Source organism: Bombus flavifrons, chromosome 15, assembly GCF_040668555.2.
Source record: "Bombus flavifrons isolate JBK064 chromosome 15, iyBomFlav1_principal, whole genome shotgun sequence".
Classification (NCBI taxonomy): domain Eukaryota; kingdom Metazoa; phylum Arthropoda; class Insecta; order Hymenoptera; family Apidae; genus Bombus; species Bombus flavifrons.
The window spans coordinates 4,228,558-4,251,821 of record NC_138456.1 but is presented as its reverse complement, the minus strand read 5'-3'; the positions used below and the strand labels follow the sequence as shown (position 1 = coordinate 4,251,821).

Here is a 23,264-nt window from a genome sequence, read left to right as displayed (position 1 = left end):
TATTTACTTTGAAAAGTGACAATGAATCATATTTCTTTTTTCAACAGATTCAGATAAATGAAATTCTACTGTGTCTGCATATTATTTCAGCTCCTGGGATGATCATCTACATCTTCTTTTACTTCTCAATAATCTTTTAATACAAATGAAAGTCCATCCAAGCGGTATAATACATGTTCCTTATAATTAATAAGCCATCGTTAATTATAATTAATTAACACGTATCGTATTATTGGTATAAATAGCTCTAGCCAATTTAGAATAGACACCGTAGGTGATTCCTAAAAGTGATCCAAGCCAATCAACAAGATGACGACTGAGCGTCACTGGAAACTGGAAAGCAGTTCTCGGTGTGATGATCTCCACTTCTCGGTCTCTGTCATTTTCCACTTCATCCTGCAGTTCCAATGGTTCCAATGGTTCCAATGGTTCTAAGTCTTCCAAAGGTCGAATATCGTTTACCCAATCATCGTTTGATGATCCTAAATACGTGACTTTTAATTCAGACTTCTTTCCTGAATCTTCTTTGTCCTTCGAGTTCTGTTGCATTCGATTGGACCAGATTAATTTAAGCGCTTCGACGTCTGGATTCGGTGTATCCTTGGCCAAAATTTTCTCCACGTTACTCGTGTTCTCTGGCTTTCGAAACACGAAGTTGTACGTGGCTCGCAATTTCCCGAGCAACTTATCCAGTGGTTTTGCCTCGGTGTTAGTATCTTGCCTCGGAGTGCTCGTTTCTTCTGGGATCGGGAACAGTCTCGTGATTTGTGGCTTCGATTGCACTCTCAACGTGGAGAGCTGAAATACAGATTTTTACTTTTATTCTTACAGAAACCTTGATAAATTAATATTGGTGAGGAGATTAATGTTTTTCTTTTAAATTCTCTTTCTTTCTTCTTTAGAAGATTAAAGTATATTTCTAGCTCGAGTAATTTATTTTTGGAAAACTGATACATTAATTTTGCTACAAAGAGTTAACGTTTCTGAAGTATTAGGTTGTCCCAGAAGTTTCTTTCGTTTTATAAGAAAATGATAGATGCACAACATTTTTTGTTTTATATTACTTTATTGAATTATGCATGATACATTTTGTTCCATTATTGTTCTATTACTACAAAATGGATCATTCATAATTGAATTTAACGTTTCTTCGCCGCGGCAATCTAATACTTATCGAGCCTTCATACAGAGCGGATGATGGAAAATTATAAAGCAATTCTTTTGACCAGATTTACGTTTCTTATCATCCTCAACTACAATCGCAAACTTTGTATCATAACTCAGAAATTTCGTCACTGAATTTCTAATTTTAAAACATACGAAACATAAATGTATCCTTTATCTGGAAAGATGAAACCTAAGCAGACATTTATTCTACGTACTAAATATCATGATAAATGATATACTATAACTTTGAATATTTTACATATTTTTGTATCTCGCACACATTTTCCATTTGTATATGGTAAGTGTACGTATTTTCAATGCAATTTCGTGAGCCAATGTATGAATAAATACACTGATACGTGAGAAAAAGCAGGAGACGAAAAGGAAATAGAATTCGTGATCGATAAGCGTTGTGTGATTGAGAAACGAGGACAGAAATATATCTAACAAAATAATTTATTGCGATACAAGTTTACATTTGCAGATAACGCAATGCACTCTTGACCCAATCAGAATCGTCTCGACGAACTGGGAGACTGGTTACCATCTTTTAATCATCGTTCTCGAATCGTAATCTCTCAGAGTGACCGTACCTTTTACTCGGTTTACACAGCTCGTGAACGCTGTATTATGTGTTGTTAAGCTTTGTTTTATTTCTGTTCACACGCTGAAGAGTTAGGAGGTGTGAATCCTATAGTCTCGCGGGTGTCGTAGCGGACAGTTGTTGTGTTTGTCGTCGACGTGTTAGGGAGATAAACGCTTTCTGCCAATAAATCGTCGAATAATTGTCCAGCAACGCAGTTTTTTTATACCATCTGGAATTCACCAATAGTGTTGATCTAGTTCTGGATCTGGTTTGACACGATAGACCATTTCATAAGGTGCGGGCCTTGAATCTTAAATTTTTTATTTAAATAGTGTGATTTTTATTGAGTTGATTGGAAAATTCGTTGCATTTAGTTATTCGGCATAAATTGCTGCTGATACATGTTCCAAAGATATAATTTCAAGGCAAGAGAAAATTAAGTTTTTTGAAGAAAAAGATTCTACGGAAATACACTATTTTTCGTTTCTTCTTAAATTTCGCTACGAATTTTCTGAACAATGTAATATTAGTCGGTTGGTTTTCTAAAAAATGGGGAGACATTGGGATTTTATATATTTTATGTATATATTTATAATATTAGATTGTAGATTTTTATGCTCTCATGAAAAATTTAAAGATACATACAGTGCATACAATAAATAGAAATAGAAATAATTCCCGAAGTGTAATTGTATCGGATCGAATAATAAATTCGTTTGTCTTTCACTAACGCGTACATGCATTTCGGATAACGTAAAAATGCACGTATCGCGTTAATCTACCGGAAATAATCTATGATTATAGACTGTTAGGTAACTAGTAATGGTTAAATAACGAAAATTATGGATGGTTATGATCACTGATGTTTCTCATTGATAAGATGTTTCCATTCTATGCAACGTTGCATTAATGTTGCAGTAGAGGCTGTTTCAGAGGAGGTGAACATAAAATTTGAAACTGAGTTCAGTATACAGAAATTGAACAGACACATTTCAAGGTAAGTTATTTTTTAAAAATTAAGTTAGGTCTAAATTAATCAACCGCAACATTATATAATTTAGAAGTAATGGTAAAGTATAAAAGTATTCATTTACAAGCTTCTTAATAGAAGAAGATTTTTTATTCTTTTCTAAAAAAGACGATTTATTAATTGCAAAAATCTTGTGTACAGGTTATTTCACTAAAAGCGGTCGCCAATTTGTACATTGAAGACAGTAAATTACGCTCCATACTAAAGGAAGATTCCTAATTGAGAAGGTAAAGCAAGGTTTAAGATCCTCGTTACTATACAGGTTGTTACATAAATAAAAACACCGTGAAAATAATACCGTAGTGTTTTCATCTTACTTTTCTTCTTTTTTTCATGTTAATTTACTTCCACTTCAAGGTTTAAGAAGATACCACAAGAAAGATGTTGCGATTTTCTCGCTTTTTCCTTGCTGTCTTCATGCTCGTTGCACTGATGCATCTCTCTCAGGGAGAGACGACAACAGAGTTACCCTTCTTTTTGGAGAGAATGAAGCAAAGCATTAAAGTAGGACAGGCCAAAATATACAACACTGTGTTCGATTTAATGACACACACGACTACAGAGATGACTACTACGACGATGGAAGAAGATGACTTTGAACTGACTAACAGGCAATTAATTGTAGTACCCAACAGATGCCCGTCCGGCTCTGATCTCATACGGGGAAGCTGTCGTACAAGAGTTTACTGAGGTGAAAAATGTAAAATCGAGATTTGGAAACGTCCTATATATCATACCATATACTTTTAGAAAATTCTAATAATTTACTTTCTTTATGACTTTTATCAGGAGTAGAATAAAATATAGTAGAGTCGGGATTTTGAAACGCCCTATACATCGTGGTAATATATTTGTACGAATATTCTGTTAATTCTGTTTTTTTATCCCAATTAAAATAAAATATACCAGATAGATAAAAGTCGATGTACAATTATATATATACCTTCATCTCCATTTTGAAACATCTTGTACGTACCAAAGATCGAGCAGCATCACGTTCGATTGTCTCAAAGGAGATTGAAGAGAAAACCGGATACTAAATGCGACATAATTATCAAACACTAGTCTCACGCGAGTTTCGTGAAATTTGACTAGAATGTGCGATGACTTTACTTTTTTACTTTATGGTTACTTCAAGGTTATGTATCCATTTCTGTCGGCCATATTGTCTAATTGAAACGCCGATGATCCCTCGTGTAAAAAAAGAGGGAGAGATGTACGTAAAATGCGTTTGATTTTTGGGAAACTACGGCTGAGTGTTTCTTGTTGATTTTTTTGTTCTATTACTACAAAATGGATCATGCATAATTCAATGAAATAATATAAAGCAAAAAACGTAGTGCATCTACCATTTCCTTATAATATGAAGGAAACTTTTGGCACAACCTAATACTTATTTGAGATGTAATTAAATCATTGGAATTTCTCACCTGGAAGAACTTTTTGAAAAATTTTGTTGAAAAATTAGATAACTCTTGAAAATTATCAGGTGGAGACATTTTTTGAAAGGATTATTCGAAGGACCTAACAATTTTTTAAAATCTTTGCTCAATAAAATTTTCCACGATTACTCAGAGTTTTAAAATATAAACGCAGATGTTCGTTGTGACGGAAGCAGGGAAGTTTCGCGATTAAACGACAGGAAGGTTGCGAATGTTGCAAACAGTTTGCCTCTCAGATTCCTTTTCTTCTTCTCTTTGAACTTCTTCCGCTACTTTTATTACTTTAATCGAACGTTCGGAAATTAATCCCTTGTCGAAATCAAAGCTACAACTATCACTCTGTTCAACGAACCAAAACTTGCACAAATTCCTCCAAAAAAATCCAAAGAAAATCGAACTTCTCCCTTTATAATATTCCACCCTTTGAATGTCACATTTAATTAAATCCAATAACTATAATGAAAAAGTAGCGTTCTTTCACGCTAGTTTTATTTTCTAACTGTACTTTGCATTTCGAATTTGTATGCATCTTTGCACACTTACACCTGTCATAAATGCATAAATACTCGTAATCTACTAATTATCAATACTCGAATGATCTAAGAATCTAACAATGGGAAAAGGTATGGAAACCCAGGAAAATATCTACGTGTTACCAATGCAATTAAGCTATATAAAATTGTCGAATGTTTTCAAGACAGACTACGATTTCGAAAGGAGATATTAAAAAAAAAAAAAAGAAAGAAAAAGGAAGAAAAAAGCTAATTACTAGACTGTGCATTTTGATGCATTTGTGGAAAGTTTGAAAATGCAGAAACACGCAGGGTGCGAATAATAAAGAAAAATGTAGAAAATATCCAGGGTATAGTAATCTCTATAATATTTAATGGATAAACCAATTTTCTATCTAGGTTCCATTGTTTTAATTATATTCATAAAAATGTGAATTTTACTTACAGAAAGAAGGAAAAATCCAAGAAGTAGAGTCTTCATATCGTCTTAAGCCGGGTCAAATGTTCCCTTTCGATGATTCCTTTGGTCGAAAGTAAGGCAACAACTGAAGGACTCATTGATTTCAAAATCCATTTATACTGGCGTGCAATGCAGCGGCGTAGCATCTTGTCGCGTCTAATTCGATCATAGCAGCGAGGCTATTGTTTTCTGTCCGCGCCTCTGCCTGCTGGACAAACCATCGACACGGTGTTGCCTAATGGAAATCGCTATTCGACACACGTAATGCTGCTCCGTGGACTCTGCCAACTCATATTGTTCAACCAATAAACAATATCGTGCCGCGGGTCAAGGTGGATCGAAAAAATTCATGGGATCTGTGGTATGGGTTCGATGGTGTCGATAGATGGATCGTAGAACCCGACTCTATATTGGTTAGATAAAAGTACATATAGATACTAGGACAGGTGTATATACAGTAGCTATAAAAGGTATTGGCACGAACCCTTATTTTCCAACGAAGGGTTTTCTTTTTTTTTTATCGGATTTGCATTCCATTTTCATACACAGTAGTGTAATGTATATACTTGTATGTAGTAAATGTATATACTTGGACCTAATTAATCAGAATAAATACTGCCGCTTAAAATTTTGCAGCAACCTTTGCTTTTTAGACGAAACGAACTTCTACATATATCTTTCCAAGAAATAAGAATATTATAATTTTCAGAGAAGCATCTGAAAATAATCCACGTTCATCGCATACGTATGTAGGTGTGAATTTGAATTTAATATTGATCAGTATGATTTGGCAGTACTGAAAGATCGATACCGAAACACGATTCCATGATGTTTAGGTGGATATAACAGGTGGTTGGTAGAAGTTGCACATGGATGTTATTGGCATTAATTAATTCTCTGGCGTTCAGGCGAAGATTTCAGTTTAATATTGATCGGTTTGATTTGGTAGTATTTGAAAGCGGATAGTAAAACATGATTCTATGGTTGTTCTGGTAGGTATAGATGTGGACGTATATATGTGGATTTGATCTTCGTTTGATGGATTGTATCGAGCTTTGATTTGAGTACTTAATATGTATGTATTATGTAGATTATAGGTACGTATGTGTTACGTTAGTTGATACGTATGAGTCAACGTCGTAACAACGCTTTACCAAAAAATCGGACGTGAATCAACTTCATTGTATTCGGAATTATTGAGTCATCCTACGGATTCTTGTGGTTTTGCATCCTTTTTAGCTTGCAAACGTACACTGCCCTCTTGAAAATTTGATACTTTGATGTACTTACGTTAGTTGCACTCGAAAATAGTATCTTCATAAATATTATTAAGAAAATGGGATCTAAAAGGGAGATTTGTTTTAATACTTGCATCAAATATATTATAACGAGTACTTTATTTTGTATATGTTGTATATTTTTGTATATTATGTACATTCTGTGCGCTTTCGGATCCTTGAAATTCCTATAAATCGTATTTAATATTTTTCATCCTACGTTTAATCCTGCACAGTTTGTGTGTTTTTACCGGTTTAAATTTCCTTTTTAACTTCCATTTTAATTCACAAATGCACGAAAATCCGCGATCTAATTATAACTAGACTACAACTACGGAAATTCATATTTTTGAAAGCATAATTAAAAACGTAGAACCTCAGTAAAAAATCGCTTTTTTCCCGTTAAGTAATTATAGAAAGCGCTATTGTGTACCTTGGACATTTTATATGTTTCCTCATAACGTATGCATTCTGTGCAATTTTTTGCATTTCAAATATCCCACAAACGCATAAAAACCCGCACTCTAATTATAACCACTAACATCTATTCTATTTTCGATATTTCATATTAAATTCGCCATTTCATATAAATCTTACGCGAGTTTCGTGCATTTTTACATATTATGCATGCATTTTGTATATCTTTACACCTTTAAGTTCCCCATAATTGCGTAAAAATTCGCGGTCGATTAATCATTTATCGACACATGTGATAATGTCATGTAACGTTAATGTCGAGCATTATGGGGAATAACGCAAGGGTAACAAGGGTCTTAGGTCTTTGTTCAGCATGCTCGAAGGGTTGTCGAGATCTCGAACAGCCAACGATGTCCTCATTCTTGCGTCTTCTCTCGTCAACTCGTTTCGTTCCAGCAGCTTCGACAGAATCTTCTTCAGTTGTGGTCCGATGCCACCCTCAGCGGAACTTTGTAGAGTATTGAGAACGTCGTCAGAGAAACCTGTGTATTTCCCGAATCCCTGCTTCCTGGCATCCTTGCTCAACGAGTCGTACAGGTTGGCGAGTTGCTGAAGAGTCGCACTCGGTGGCACCTTTGAACGTCTTAGGTAACTGCTTAGGCTTGGCCTTGGCACTTGCGTCACCTTCTCGCCTAAACGTGTGAATCTGTCGAGGAATTGGTTGAATTGGAAAGATTAGAAAGTTAATATATTCGGCAAATATAATTCAATATTGACTTGGATTTTGTAATTTTGCGCTGGGAGTTGTCGGAGTGTGGCATTTATTAATATTGAATTCTTGATAGTTTATTTTATGATATATTCTTTATCAAGAGATTGAAATTTTCCTTAGTCTTGGGTCACCTTTGAATTGTTGTTAATTAATTTTCTTACTCAGTCTTCTACTTTGATTAACTAAGTTTCTCTCGTATACTTTATTTCTTTTTCCTCGCGAATGTTTTTAGATTACTATAGGATTTTTGACGATCTATTAAAAAATCGGATGTCTCGCTTATTTTTAAATAATACTTCCATTGTTACAAATTTGTTTCATTAAATTTCATTTTCCTTTAATTTTCTATCAGAGAGGGAAGATGCTATTGATCTCGTTTCTTCTCAATTATTTTATCAGTTTTTAAATTCTTATAGTATTTGGAATGCCAAATATGGACACGAAGTGGTAAATTATTTGACTGAATTATCGTCGAAATGTCAGATGTAACGTAATAAAATTTTCCATCGAGGATAGACCTTTCAGTTTCGTAACGAATATTTGTACTCGAAGCATGCTTGTATCTACATTTAGTTAAGCAGACTTTTCAATGAAATTTGAATTGATCCCAGCAACCGAACGTCGAGCAGTGACAGCCTTGTTACGGCTGCTGCATTAGACTATGTTTATTCTGCATTAAGTTTGCCAAAGTAAATTTCAAACTCGAATGGGCACCCGTTCAATCTATAAACGTGGCACATTTGCTAGACGTTTCTGAGATATCAATGCTGTTCCAATATCGAAGTATTCAAATTTTTCTCGGAACTTATGACTGTTAATAATACGAAACGAAGTATAATAAAAAAAATACACAGGCTGCAAATACATCTCGATTTTTAAAAACGAATTACGAATTTAATTTATTTCATTGTAGTTTTATCCTAGCATTTTCTTGCATTGTTCTATTTTATTAGTAAATCTTTGCACCATCATCATTTATTATATGTTTACGATAATTATAATTATTATTATTTTATAAACCGTATATACCTGCTACATACCAAATTGTAAATTTTTAAAATACCAAGCTGCTTCATCTCTGTATCAAATCTGTCTTCTCTTTCCAAGAATCTCTTCCATTTCTTATTATTTATTATCATTTCTAAATAAATCAAACTGAATATTTCTTCAAAATAAGATGAGATTGTAAACGAAGATGTTGAAAGATAGCAATTTTTGGACCTCCTTGCGAACGAAAACTTCTCGCAGGGACGAAAAATGTTATTTTAGCCGAAATGTGATGAGAAAGTTGAAAAAAAATGAGTGCGAAAGATGAAAGAGTGGCAACGCTGAAGCTTATCCGTGTATTACGTTTAATCTTAATTTTCTTCGAATTCTGATCCAGTTACAGAATAATTATTCATCTGTATCGACATAATAATTCCTCGGCGATTCTGCTAATAAATCAATTGCAGTTTGAAATCGAGTAATTCTGAAGTAGCACCAGATCGTTGCTACGTGAGAACAATGGACAGCAATAATCTTGCGGTACTTTGGATTTGCTCGATTCCAAGTTTCAATTGATTTATCGACAGAATTTTCAAGGAAATATTTCATAAATAGTTCAGCATCTTCAGAAGATGAAGTTTAAGCGTAGGGTAAGTTTGATCGTTGCCACTTTTTCATCTTTGCACTCATTTTTTTCAGCTCTCACGTTCCGGATAAATGCTAATAACGTATCTTCTCCTTGACAGATGCTTTCAAATATCCTGCGAGAACTTTTCGCCCTGAGGAAGGCCAAAAAATGACCATTTTTAACATCCAACCTTCTAAAATGCGGTAAATTGCCTCGTAATCAAACTGCAAATTTTTATACATTTATGAAAAATTAAAAAATTCAAAAATGCACAGGGTACACGTGATAAAAGATATCGTTGCCCTAGTTCTTAACTTTTCTAACTGCGTTTCTCAACGATGAAAATTCTGCTTGGGCAACAACGAATATTCAGTTCTTTTAGCTCCCAACTCCGCGTAATAATATTAAACTTCATAAACTTTTCTCGTATTAAAAGCTCGCGGAGATAGAACAATGAAGAACCTAAACGAGGATATAGAAAATAGCTAAAGTACATTGTTCCGTATAATATTCTGTAGATGAAGATCTTCCCTACATGAAAATGTGAATTTCTAGAAATATCCGCAGTCTGCTAATCAAATACCTAACAAACGCTCAGCAAATCCCTTTCTTAAACCCTGTCATCTATTTCTCCGCCAAAAAGCAAATAAACTTTCCAACGAAAGGCTTCACCTTGTCTCGTCGTCCTCCTCTTCCACGTTCTCCATTTTCTCCACGGGAATCCCCGCCACGCTTTTCGATTCCTCGAAATGATCCGCGTCTGCGAACTTGGACGGTTTAGGTTTCAAGATCTGATAGACATCCTGCACCACGCTATCGATAGTCGGTTCTTTCTTCTTGTCGACGTTCGCAACGATCGATTCGGGTCTCGTGGAATCATCAGGACCGCTCGACGCAGTCGTCGTTTCCAGCTTCGTTTCCGTGCTCGTAGGAGACCAGGAGATCCATTCGTGATTCTCCTCGGGGACTTCTTGATTCGTTTCTTGCACGGCGTGCACACGTTCCGGTTCCTCGTAATTCGTCTCCGGCGTCGCGTAGTTGGTTTCTGGCGTTTCCTCGTTCACCTCTGGCGACTCTGGCTGCGTCGAGGGATCCTCCATCGATTGCTGGTCAATTTCACCTGGCTTCGACGTCTCCAGCGCTACCAAAGTCTCCGCGCTGTCTTTCGACGATTCTTCCACCTTGGAGTCACCTGTTCTGTCCTTTGACGCCTCTTGCGTCTTCGATTCTTCCTCTTTGTCTGTCACGATTTCTTGCGTCTTCGATTCGTCTATTTTGTTGGTCGATGTTTCTTGGGTTTTGGATTCTTCCGTCTTATCGTCGAACACTTCTTCGACCTTCGACCCCTCCACTTTGTCTTTTTCCGTTTCTTGCGCGTTTGATTCGCCCGTTTCGCCTTCCTCTGCCTTTTCTGCACTTGGTTCTTTCATCTTGTCGTTTGTTGTTTGTTCTACCTCGACTGCCGAATCTTCGGTTTTATTCTTCGAAGTTTCCTTAATCACCGATACTCCTGTTTTGTCGTTCGACGAGTTTTCCGACTTGGATTCGTCCACCTCGTCCTTTGACTCGTCCAAGGATTGGGATACTGCGATACTGCATATGGTCGAAGGATCTTGAGAAGCAGTCTGTTGATCTTCGGCTATGAAGCTAATGGGTGAAGTGGAGGGGCTTTCTGTGAAGGTGGAACTCTGCATAGCCTCTTCTGATTGAAGAAGTTTCAGTTGTTCGACGGCGTAAAATATCACCTGCGTTAGAGAAGCGGATCGTTTTAACGAGAACTCGATCGATTTGATAGTTGTGGAATTTTTGGATCTACACACGTGTTTTAATATATTCTTCTGATATTAATATCGAATTGACAATTGGCGCGTATTATTATACATATATTTTATATATATCTTTATAAATATTAATAGTAAATTAATAATTAGCCTGCGAGATGACTACCAATATAATATAATAAATTATGAACTAATATTTAATTCTATAACAACTTAGTTCTGTATTAATGTATAAACTAATAACAATATCTCTGTTTAGTGGAGATGTTTCGTATGAAAATATTTCTTCATTAAGCAGCGCTACTTGATATAATTAACGATGATTCTCACCTGCATGGCTGCCGGAAGATAGGAATCCGAGTAATCCGGCTTCGAGAAGGCTGGTGGATTCTTAAGGATTCCGCAAATAGCCTAAAAGGAGCAGTTATAATTATCATAAATGTGTCGTCAAAAAATATAAGCAGTAGCCTTGACGCAAAGGTCAAATGAGATTCGTGCGCAGGTTTATCATATCGTAACGCGTGTTCTACTTTGGACATATCTTATTGAACATATTTTATCACGTTTTTTCTCAATTTTTCTACCTCTAAATTTTCCGTAAATCCAGAAATAGTCGCGGTATGATTATAAAGTACAATAGTACGGCGATAAAAGCAATTAAATGTATCTGACACTGTGAAGATCTGGCTATCAGTGAACGCAGAAATTCGTGAAAATATATCGAAAACTATGTCTGGAATGGAATGAACGACTTCACGGTTACTTTAAGGGATAATTAAGAGGGAGGAGCGAGGGAAAAGTTCCGGCTTCAGAAAATCGTCAGCGACGATTCCTGGAGAAACGACGAAACGACACGAGAAACGGCTTAAACTCCGGTGAAACTTGTTCGTGAGTTGGTTAATTAAAAGCCGACCTTTTATCTGCCTCCGAGCAAGTAACTTTCGGTTTACCCTTCTTATCGTAGCGTTAGATTTTTGGGAAATGGCGGAATCGGTCGATTAACGCGTCACGGACTGGCCAATGAAAATTTAACGAGAATATCGTGTTTGACGTTAATTTTGCCAATTTGCAAGCTTCAGTCGATTGAAACGAACTTGCCTTTGAGAATCTAATTAAAATTTAATAAGGACCTGTTATAAAATCTGTTTCACAGTTTCCTCTGATTGTCTTCGTAATGGGAAATATCGACGTTCTTTTTCGTATTAGAATTTCTTTTCAATAGATTGTTTGCAGTCGCATTAATCGTTAGAATAGATCGTCAGCGACACGTAAGTGAGACGATTGGGATGAAATTACGTAGGCGCGAAAAACAGACAAAAATAGTAGAAAAGTTTTAGTTGCGGTAACGCAAGATTTAGAGGGTGAAAACGCCCCTTAAGAGATAACTCGAAAACAGTTACAGATGGAAGAAGATTTTGTCAACAAAGATCGAATGGCTTCTAACAAGTTGAAAGAAAATACTGTGACTAACGAACAATCTTGAAAAATGTATAAAAAATTCCTTATCAAAAGGCTGCTTACATTTATCAGTAAACTCGAACAGATGTTATTTCGCTGAATATTTTACCTTACAAAATACAAATTGATACGATTAAGCTGGTAAAGTGGATCAAACAAATACGAATGAAACAATAGATTTATGACAAAATATCTGAATCACCTGTCGAGCCAGTAGAACCACCAAAAAGCAGCCAATAGTCTTCATATCGCCTCCTTAAATTTTCAAACTGCGCAAGAGATCTCCACTCTCAAACCTCTGTCAAATCCGCCAAACTCCAAAAGTACTTCGGTAATACTTGAAAAATACTCCAAAAATACTGCAAAAGTGCTTCGTGAACGTCTGAGATGTTTCACTGATTTCAGGTTATCGTGTTTTATTCGTTGAAAAAGTTTGTGAATCCGCGTCAGAGCGTCGTCGAAGAGCAACTGGAGGATCGAACCGGTCCAGACGAGAGCTCGTTTCGTCCGATTCTTCGATTTTCCACACTTTGGATCAAGGTTCGCGGCCGAGCGTCACCGCCGGACTGGTCTCGAAAAAGGCTTGTAACGGTTCCAACGTCGCACTTGTACATTCTAAGCCGCGAGTAAAGCAAGCAGAAGTGTTAATCGGAGGAGGAAGAGAACGAGAATCGTCGGTTCGTTCGCGAACGTGAACGCGTGACACTTGAATTAAGTTGCACTCGGTATGCGTCGCGTGTCCGTGAACTGAACCTCGGTTTCCCGCTATGCAGCCGCCTTCGAGGATCGTTCTCCTCCGGTTTCCGGTTCGGATAGTGCGCGAACGATGACTCGTTTCGACCGTCCGATGGGCGGCTCTTGTGAACTTTGGGTGTGTTCCACTTGGTGAGTTGAAAGGAAAGGAACGATACAAATATTTTGTTTTTATACTTTGAATGTACATTATATTTTTGCATATTTTAAATTGCATTTGTACGTTTTGTAGATTTCTACAATTCATCGTGAGGAAATTTCGTTTGAATAATTATCCCAATAATTGTGTTACGCGATGAATATTTCGTTAAAATTTATTAACATTTGCTGGATAAAAAGGTTAAGGATTTTCGATATTTTATTTCTTCGTCCTCCTCGAAAAGGATAGAAATCGAAACTGGTCATTTTCCATTGGGAATTCTTTCATTTTTCTGTACGTTATCTATTACGATAATAAGTAATATAATTTATAAATAAATAATTCCAATCTACGGTTATACAGGGTGGTTGGTAACTGGTGGTACAAGCGGAAAGGGGGTGATTCTACGCGAAAAAAGAAGTCGAAAATATAAAATGAAAATTTTTTTTTTAATTTTTCCATCGGGACAACGATCTACAGTGAGATCTATTATAACGAGACGTGATAAAGTGCACGCGTACCGAGCGAAAATTCAAAGTCGATTTTCTCGAAAACAAAGCCTCAAACGAAAAATTTTTATTCTATATTTTCGACTTCTTTTTTCGCGTAGAATCACCCCCTTTCCACTTGTACCACCAGTTACCAACCACCCTGTATATCTGAGAACGGAAATGCTCGTTAGAATTACAATTGTATGAAAAAGATACTTCAATCTGGTTAGTAGAAGCGCCATCGTGATTAAGTGAACATCATTTATTTTTATTCAAATTACAGTATCAAACTGGAACATCAATTTATGAAAAATTATACATATGAAAACGTGAATTTTTAACGCACAATATCAAATCCCAAACATTTATCTTCAATGATTTATCTTACCTCGACGTCCTTCATATCTGGAACCTCTCCGCTTCTTTCTTTTTTCCCACTTCCTTTAACAGCCAATGCTGTATTTCGAGATCGCGCTGCCGCACGTAGAATGTGTCTGGGCGAAAGTAAATCACAGAAGAACGATCCCAATGATCGTGACTTTCGTTCTCGGAAGGCTACGACCTTGGACAAGGCCGTTGCGACGATTTCACGGAGGAGCAGAGAAAAAGGACAGGAACAAAAGCGAACACTGTTCGATGACTGCACCTTCAAGGCGATTGGGTTATGGATCCCGGTTGAACGCGATCATGAAAAGGACAACTGGTTCTCGATATGTGACTGGATCTCTATTTGTGGATCCATTATACGTTTCTCTTTTACGAGATTCCTCTTGGAATTTAGGAATTTATTTCATTCGATCTATTATATTTATTACATTCGAATTTATTATATCTATCAACTTGAAATTTACAGATATGTGAAATTTTATTTTATTTTTTTATTATTCTTCTATTCCTTTTGTCAAATATATTTAGATTGTTGGAACACACGCGATGCCTGTAACGCTATCTGAGGATTCGATTAATAAAATCTATCGAGGGACGATAAGAGAAGAAAAGATCGCGAATGATATGTGAAATATGATGTTTCTTATCGATTGTTAATTGTGTCGATTGTTAATATGTATTGTGATTTTTATATGATTATATTTTATATTGTATTTTATGATATGTATTTGTGATTATTAATTGTGTATGTGTTTTGGCCAAAAATCTGGAATTTAGAAAGTCACTTTTTTCTACGTTTCATCCATTTTGAGAATTTCTTTCAAAATTACTTCCGAGAATTACTATGTTCCTTTCGTTTTCCTTTGTAGGAATACGAGATATTCTTCTCTAGAAAGCTTCTTAAGAAACGTAGTGTTTTGATATTTAGCTTTCGAAATCTCGTTAATTAATATATAGCTTTTACATCTCGAAAGTACGTGCAGTTTGCTTACGAATTTGCGAGGACAGTAATTAGAAGATAAACAAAGACGTAAAGCTGGTTGTAAAATCATACCGCCCACATTTAACAGTTCATGCAAGTTCGTAGAATCCATCTTAATGAACTTTTAGCTTTAACCTAGCTTTCCGCTTCACTAAAGATTCCTTCGATTCCGAGAAGTTTGTTGCAGTGAACGAAACCCATTTGGCAAACGTGGCGAAGGTAAGAAATCGAATATTACGACAGAAAGGAGGAAGTGGAGTTTTCACTTTTTAGTTGGGTAGTGCTGATAACAAACGACGAGTTGGCACGTCTTTTCGATAACGCTTGTGAATATTAAAATTGTTTCTCATACAAATAGGACGCAAATAGAAGAACGAAACTCGCCAGTAGATAATGTACTTAAATCGCAGAGTGAATTTCAGTAAATAAAAATTGTATCATTAGATTTCAATGTCAATAGATTATTTTAATATTATACTATTAACTATACTTTATACAGATTATAATTATAGTGTTAATAGATTTCAGGTAAACTACAAAAAGTTTAAAGTAATAATTTTACATAAAAACCAATCTACTGAAAATATATTATTATTGAGAATTTGAATTTTCATTTCAATTTACCAGTTACATGTCCAAAACAACTATAAAACAATAGAGACCTTCTACAATATTCATCTTTTCGAATAAATAGATTAGAGAATTTCAATAAAATTTTTAACAGATTAAATGTACAAAAACAAATTTAGTCTTCGTGCATTTTCTATGTATCTGTCCTCAAGAAATTAATCACATCGAATTACGCCCATACTCAGATTATGTATTCGATATTCATTTTTCATACGCATCAACGATTTTAAGAAAATTCGTAATGTTCGATTTAAATGAAAAAAAATTCTGTAAATATATATACATATATTTGATATGATTTATTGAATATTATCAGACGAGTTAAATCGTCTTCACCAAACAAGATAGTTCGTATATATTGTAGTAATTTAAAAGAAGCTAACTCGTCTTCGTGAGTTAACAGATTTGAACAGGATGGAAAATACGGCTAGAAGTTTCGAACACGCGAAGCATATATAATTTAGTAATAGTAGTGTTATCCAGAAGGTATGAGGGTACCTCCATTCGATAAGAGGAATCCTATGTACGGGAAGCGTTATATATTCAGACTCCCAGTTGCGGCATCGCTTCACGCAGTTGCATTTCGATTATTGCGCATCGTGGAAACTCCTGTGAACCGTTGGAACGTGTTTTCCCTCGACGGAAGTTGGGATTATCGTGGAAATCGATTTTCGAAACGATGTCGCCTGTTTTGCTCTTGATCGTAGTGGTAAGATACACGTTGATCAGTTTCTTTTTCTTATAACCAAAATTACTTATGCATATCGTTATCGTGGAAATTTTCTAACAATTTAGTTAATAATATTTACACGAACAACGTTGTCTTTGCGCCATCTTTATTTAATACATAACAAATTTTGTCGAGACTTTTTCTTCAATTTTAATCTAACCATCGAAATGGCAGATTTCGGATATTTTATTTTCCTAATTATTGAAAATATGGAATTCTTAGCAAAATTAATATTGATTTTCTGACTAATTAACATTCACTCTTACTCTTGAATTATTCAATTGTTGGTGTTCACGTATTATATTTTTTTTTATGTACTATTTATGCACATAATATATTCAATATATTTCAAATATTACTTTTAAACATCTAATGTACATAAAATGTTAGTTAAACAATAAAGTGTTATAGATAATTGTCTATACACCTCTATTTTGGTAATAAAATGTTGTCATATTTATTCTTCTATTCCCTTTGTCAAATATATTTAGATTGTTGGAACACACGCGATGCCTGTAACGCTATCTGAGGATTCGATTAATAAAATCGATCAAGGGACGATAAGAGAAGAAAAGATCGTGAATGAAGACTCAGGTGACCCGCCAGTTTTCCAACACGTAGTTGAAAATGTAAGTTAATACCGAAGATAGTAGTCGATGACTCGAATAGTATAGATTTAAGAATAACACAGCACGTACTGCAGGATAATTCCGGATGGGATCTGCACGATAAAGCGCACCCGACTTTATAGCTCCTTGTTCGTAACAATAAAGTAAAACACTTCCGGCAGAACGATAAATCGTATTTTATGCTCTACATAACGTAGACTATGAAACGAGAGCAACAGAAGTTCTTTATACGCTTAAAAAGATCTACGGTTGTTACCTTGAGTTTTTCTACTTCTGGCGTACATCCTTAAAACGGAACCCAAAAACTAAGAGGAATATAAAAAGTTTCTTCAGCAACGATCGTAAATTTCACGTTTCACGTTAAGATGTGATCTAAATCTAATTGGAAATTGTAAAGTAAAAGTAGTTTCTCTTGCGAAGTAAGGAATCAAATCTAATCTTAGCTCGTGCTGCAATCGATTAGTATAACTCTTTATTATATATGAATTTTTATTTTTAACTTGTTACTAGGAACTTATCTTTCGACTTTATTCTGTGTATAGTATTTTGTTTCAATCAAAATTGCTATTAATAATCAATAAGCAAATTGCTATTAGCAACCCAAAAGATGTTCAGCCTTGAATGCTAAATTCCAGTATTCCAAAAAACAACTCATTATCATATCTCAAGCAAATACATTCCATTCCAAATTCTTCGTTGCGATCATCGAATCAAGTTTCGCTATTCCAATGAACAGTCTACCTGATATTAATTTTCAGTCTGACACCAACAGCACGTCAAAACCAAGCCTACTCGCCTGGTTCCTCACGCCATTGACTCAGAATCTGCAGATCAACCCTGAAACTCTGCAGAACCGTGTCAGTCAGCTCAAGGAAGCGTTGAAGAATCTTGGACTTGGAAATCGTAACGACTCGAAAGGGAAGCAATTGAATAACGCAAACAATTTGCTACATGTTGCGAGTGTAAGCGATTCTGGCTTTTACACGGATAGATTGGAACCAGCTGGATTCTTCGGTGGAAATGGCTGGTTGGCGAATAAAGGTGGAATCTTAGGTCGTCCTGGAGCGATTCTCTCTACTGGTAGCATTCTCACAGATTATCCATCGGCCTATAGAAGAAAATAGGCGAATTTTCAGAAAGATATTCCTTCGAGTTTGATGAGGGATTAGTGGACTTCGTAGCATGTCAGAGAGAGAGAAGATCGCAACGTATTTTATTTTATATTTGATCGAGGGAAATTAACACAGATGAGTTATATGCAATGTCTTTAGTTTATCGTTATTTTTCATTTATTTGGAAATTAAAGATAAGATTTATGTTGCCGTGTTAATTGAAATAGGCGTATCTGTTCAGAAAGTGGTTTGGGGAAAAATAACTTTTAAGTTTTTGAAATGAGCCATCGATTTCACATACGTCCGAAATATGAACCGTTATATGTTCAATACAGATACCGCTTTCTTATTGAATATACACATAGATAAATGATTTTTGCGCTACCCGACAGCAATGATTCGATTTAAGCGAAAATTGCAGATAAGCCCTTTCGACTTAACACGGCGGAATGATTAACCCAATTTTTACATTTTATATACTGTAAATGTAATATTCTAATTTTTAAAGGAATAATCGCTCTATTACAAGATTGTTGTAGTCTGAACAATAGGTACTTTCATAAATTTTTAGATAAAATTATTTTCTATATAATCGTATAATTCTAGTGCGAATTGATAGTAATTTTATGTTTTTTATACTAGAGGGAAATCTTAGATCTGTGAGATAGTATGAATATATATATATAGTAATATATCAGCTACCATTGTTAAATAAAAATTTTATAATTTTTTGATTATTTCTGAAATTTAGCTCACTTCTAACAGCCCTGATTCCTAAAACGTATAAATGGCGGTATTCATCGCACGATACATCACTCGAAACCATTCAATTCCATCTGATAAAACTTTCACCAATTTTCTATCTGGTTGTAAGGCTATGCTTTGGCCCACTTTTCACGAACATTCTATATACAGCGTGTAACAGAACGTGTGCAATCCGCTTGAGGAGATAATTGTAATGAAAAAGGTCCATAAATCATATGCTCGCGATAAATACAACATTTAAGCAATACTAAGATTCAGAATAGAACAACCTTTTCAACGAATTCGGGAAACACCAGGAATCATTCGCAGTACAATTGGATCCATGATAAGACGTCCACAAATTTGCCTTGAAACATCAGATGGTCTTCTGAGTATCTTCTTTTTTCTTGTTTTTAAATGTACACTCAGTTGCCGAAGTGGGCCTCACATGTATTGTTACACCCTGTACAATATTTTTACTCTGTGCAACATACTCAGTTAAGCAAATATTGGGCGTCAAATGAAAAAGAAAAATTGTCCGATTTGAAGTAAGAACGAGGAAGGTAAATGTTCGATATTAAACGAAGTTAAGTGACGTTTCTCTATGATCGAAATACGAAGGAAACGAAACGAGGAGGACTAAAAGGTATTGAGAGCAAATAAATTAAAGTACTTAGATAATTCTGGTGGAACGTGCGCGAGAAATTCTTCTGATAACTGGTGGTTCTTAGATCGAGGATGAAGACCGTGGAGAAAGCTTCCGATAAATAAGCAGCTTTCGCGAGACGATGAAATTCCTTTGGTAGCATTCCCCTTCGATGACATCCAACTCTTTTTGTACAGAAGCTTTACAGTTTCTGCGCGATGCTTCAACGAATCAATAACTTTCCGGCTTTTTTCGCTCTCCAAGTTACTAAATGAGGAATTTTGATTTTCCAAATTTGCGGAATTCCTTGTTACATCTACGATATTACGAACCTTCAGTTCGCAGAATTTGCCGAGGGCATCGATTTATTTGAAGTCCATGTAAACCGAGCAGGCATTTTAAATGGGGATTCTAGGTAAACTGTTTTCGTACGTTTTAAACACAAATTTAAGGTAGATCATATAATAAATGAACTTGAGTTGGAAATTCCAGAGAGACGGAGAATTCTACAGGGATAGGATATTATGAAAATTAATGTGGAATTTTGATACTTCGATCTTGCTCTTATTCTAGTAACAAAAAGGATTTGTAACGTTTTAAGAAAATGTTTAACGTAAAATTGAGACGAAGAGTCACGCATTCTCATTTCTTGCTCGTATTTGGAATGTTTTTCAATATTGAAAGATACTATTGGGCTGAACATGTCTGAAAGAACAGGGTTAATCAATGAATTCTTCTCGTATGCTTGGAATTTGGTCGATTTACAGTAACAGTATGAAAAGTTTTCATCACAATAAATAGCAAATTACGAAATTACTACGATTTACAAAATATCGACAGTTGATTTTTTCTCGTACGCTGTTAAAGCTGACTTCAACTAGGCATTTTGACTATAGAAGACGATGTCATTCCAGGCTCTTGTTTTTATCTTTGTAATTTTCGTAATTGAAGACTTGACACGCCGTCAAGAACGAGGATCTATTCTGCTACAGTTTAAAAGCAGCGTGTGTTTCATTTAACATTTTATTTCGCAGATTCAACAACAAACGTATCAAACGCGTTAAAATAATTTTACAGAGGTGAAACGGTTCCACATGAAAGTTTTAACAAGCTATCTGCGGTTTGAAAGTGCCACATCCGGAAATGCATTGCATAATGCACACGCGCCACTGAATTTCTCTAGAATAGTTATCGTTGATGTTGCATCGTCGAAAACGCGAATCGGGACAGAGGAGGCCTTTGATCATCGGAAAATCATCAGATGTGTGCTCGTTTTGGCTAATAGTCGTCAATTTACGGAATTGTTTCCGGGTATCGCAACATTCAAAAGGAATATCTTCTCCCTTCAATTGGAATTCAATTCGATTAATGGTACGGCAGAACGTTTCGTATGATGCCAATAATGATTGATTATCGATTTCTTTGTAATTAAATGAAAGCTAGCGATCACCGTCTTTTTATGATTTTTATTTTGCTTGTTAATTACTTATTATCATACAATACAAATACAATAATTATTATAAGAGATTATCAGAAAGCCAAAGTTAATAGCGATATAATTATTACATTTCTTAAAGTTAATATCGATTTCATTAAAATCAGTTTATTCTTGTAAAGTATTAATTCTGTGTACGATGGAAATTCTAACATGACCCGATTAAATGATTGGCATTGTAATTATTCCGTTGTTTTCCCTACCGTGAAATTTTATAGTCAATTTTTTACCATGATGTATTTTGTATATTGTTCGTGGATGATGTAGAAAAATGAATAATTTCAATCTCTTGGCATTGGATTTATTTAGCGCAGAAAATTTGAATTGAATTTCAATTTTAATTCTAAGTCCAATTTTTTTAGTTTTCTGGGCTTTCAACAGACTTAGAAAACTTGTAGGATATTTATAAATATCATTATTATATGATATCAGTTGTTGCTTAAACCGAAGATTAGAAATTACGAAATTTGCCTTTGATTATAATACTAACATAATATTGCCATCGCACATATTATTACAGCAAAGTGTTGTTAACGTTCACCAAGATTAATTGAATTATAGAACTAATTTAATTATATACGATATCCGCATACTGCGTAATTACTAAAGAAACCACAAATTACCAGGTTTTTGATATCTTTTTCTGACATGACCACCCATCTCTAATGCTACAAGCATTCTATAATAGTCATATAATAACAGTTTGTAATAGTTCTTGATAGTATCATCTATCTCAGAGTCGTCCGTAATTTGAACTACAGAAACTACTAACCACAAGCTTCTCACCTAACAGAGAAAAAAAGAAAATTGGCAAAGAAATCATATACCAAGACATCTATACGTACAATAAGATAGTATAAGGCTGTACATTGAATAGTATCTATCTAATACCGTGACAAAACAGTAGAAGGGTTGTATTTGTGCACCGAATAAAAAGGAACAAAACAGTGATCTAGAGATAGTTCATAAGCTATGGAGTAGAAAAATCTAATTTTTGGAATTTTTGTCTGTTTTCCTCTATTGCGTAGTTTAGTGTCCGGGGAAGAACACAGCGTGTATTTCATCTCGATCTGTTTTACAAAAGCTGAAAAATAGCCTGGCATCTGAGTTGTACGCGTTTTTATGTTTGACAGAGGTCATGCAATGGTAGTTCACGTCGTATTTGTTCTGAAATCGAACCTTTTTACAATTTAATATTTTTACTGCAGAGTATAAAACATGCACAGGTACCTCGCTTGTAAAAATTCACATGCTTGAAAATTATTTCCTATATTTTAATAGTCCACGAGATCGAAGTCGCTGGAAAAAGCTAAATAGTCAAACACAGAAAAACGATTCCATGTGTACGAGTTATGTTTCGACAACCAAACTTTATTCCATCCTGAAGGTTCAAAGGGCAGCCAAACTCAAGGAAGCTTACCGCCTTACATATGCAAATATTTGAAGCCATGGGCCCTTGGCGTGGGGGAAGCGCGCATTGGTGGGGATAGCACGGAGCGATCCTGGCTTTGGGGCGGCAGTCGAGGTTTGTCAGTCGACCAAGTAACACGTGTTACGGTGATCGTCGTCGGTACAAACGCGCGACGAACAACGTGTACGGTCCAATAACCGCGAATCAAAACATAAAACAATGAACATAACTGTGTAACACTCCGTGAAAATCAATACTTTAATAGTTGGAAATTTTTAATATTAATTTTAGTTCGAAGTTTCTCCGTGATTTCGTACTCGTGTGTTTTTTCTCATCGTTTGTATCGTTTATATACATAGATATTTCGTGTGATATCTCGTTCGAATGAAGACTTTACTTGACGAATGACCGTGTTTTTTGAATATAATTCGCTTCCTTTTTGATCGAAGAAGAAGGCTTTTCGATCGGAGAAGAAAAGAGACTCGCTTCTTTGGTCTAGTGGGAAGAAGGATGGAAGGAAAACAGCGCGTGTGACGCCGAACGTATCGTATGTGGTAAGTGATAACGTTTCACTTTGCAGTTTGATACTCGAAACTAG

At 35.4% G+C, this 23,264-nt stretch overlaps 4 protein-coding genes and 1 long non-coding RNA gene across 7 annotated transcripts in view; 3 read left to right on the top strand and 2 right to left on the bottom strand.

The window, feature by feature from the left end:
- Positions 1-85: 85 nt before the first annotated feature.
- LOC138187610 (uncharacterized) lies at positions 86-5,275 on the bottom strand. Its single transcript, XM_069128564.1, has 2 exons — positions 5,183-5,275; positions 86-798 (listed from the first exon to the last, which is right to left on the bottom strand). Exons 1-2 carry the CDS (start codon positions 5,216-5,218, stop codon positions 211-213), a joined length of 624 nt encoding a protein of 207 aa, XP_068984665.1. The 5' UTR covers positions 5,219-5,275; the 3' UTR covers positions 86-210.
- On the top strand, positions 1,451-3,407 carry LOC138187611 (uncharacterized). The gene is made up of 5 exons (XR_011175222.1): positions 1,451-1,465; positions 1,652-2,048; positions 2,672-2,750; positions 2,925-3,010; positions 3,141-3,407. It is a non-coding gene; the product is annotated as an uncharacterized LOC138187611 (long non-coding RNA).
- A 1,300-nt stretch (positions 5,276-6,575) lies between the features above and the next one.
- Positions 6,576-13,098, bottom strand: ImpE3 (Ecdysone-inducible gene E3). The gene is made up of 4 exons (XM_069128559.1): positions 12,720-13,098; positions 11,390-11,470; positions 9,951-11,023; positions 6,576-7,597 (listed from the first exon to the last, which is right to left on the bottom strand). Exons 1-4 carry the CDS (start codon positions 12,762-12,764, stop codon positions 7,216-7,218), a joined length of 1,581 nt encoding a protein of 526 aa, XP_068984660.1. The 5' UTR covers positions 12,765-13,098; the 3' UTR covers positions 6,576-7,215.
- A 3,328-nt stretch (positions 13,099-16,426) lies between these two features.
- Positions 16,427-19,008, top strand: LOC138187558 (uncharacterized). The gene is made up of 3 exons (XM_069128480.1): positions 16,427-16,608; positions 17,121-17,258; positions 18,017-19,008. The coding sequence occupies exons 1-3, from the start codon at positions 16,579-16,581 to the stop codon at positions 18,380-18,382; spliced, it is 534 nt and encodes a 177-aa protein (XP_068984581.1). The 5' UTR covers positions 16,427-16,578; the 3' UTR covers positions 18,383-19,008.
- A 3,779-nt stretch (positions 19,009-22,787) lies between these two features.
- The window catches only part of LOC138187604 (uncharacterized), a 100,435-nt gene continuing 99,958 nt past the window's right edge, over positions 22,788-23,264 (top strand). For all 3 annotated transcript variants that reach the window (XR_011175221.1, XM_069128556.1, XM_069128557.1), the window contains exon 1: positions 22,788-23,220. The gene's annotated coding sequence lies outside the window, so the exon portion shown is untranslated. The remainder of the gene's footprint in view (positions 23,221-23,264) is intronic.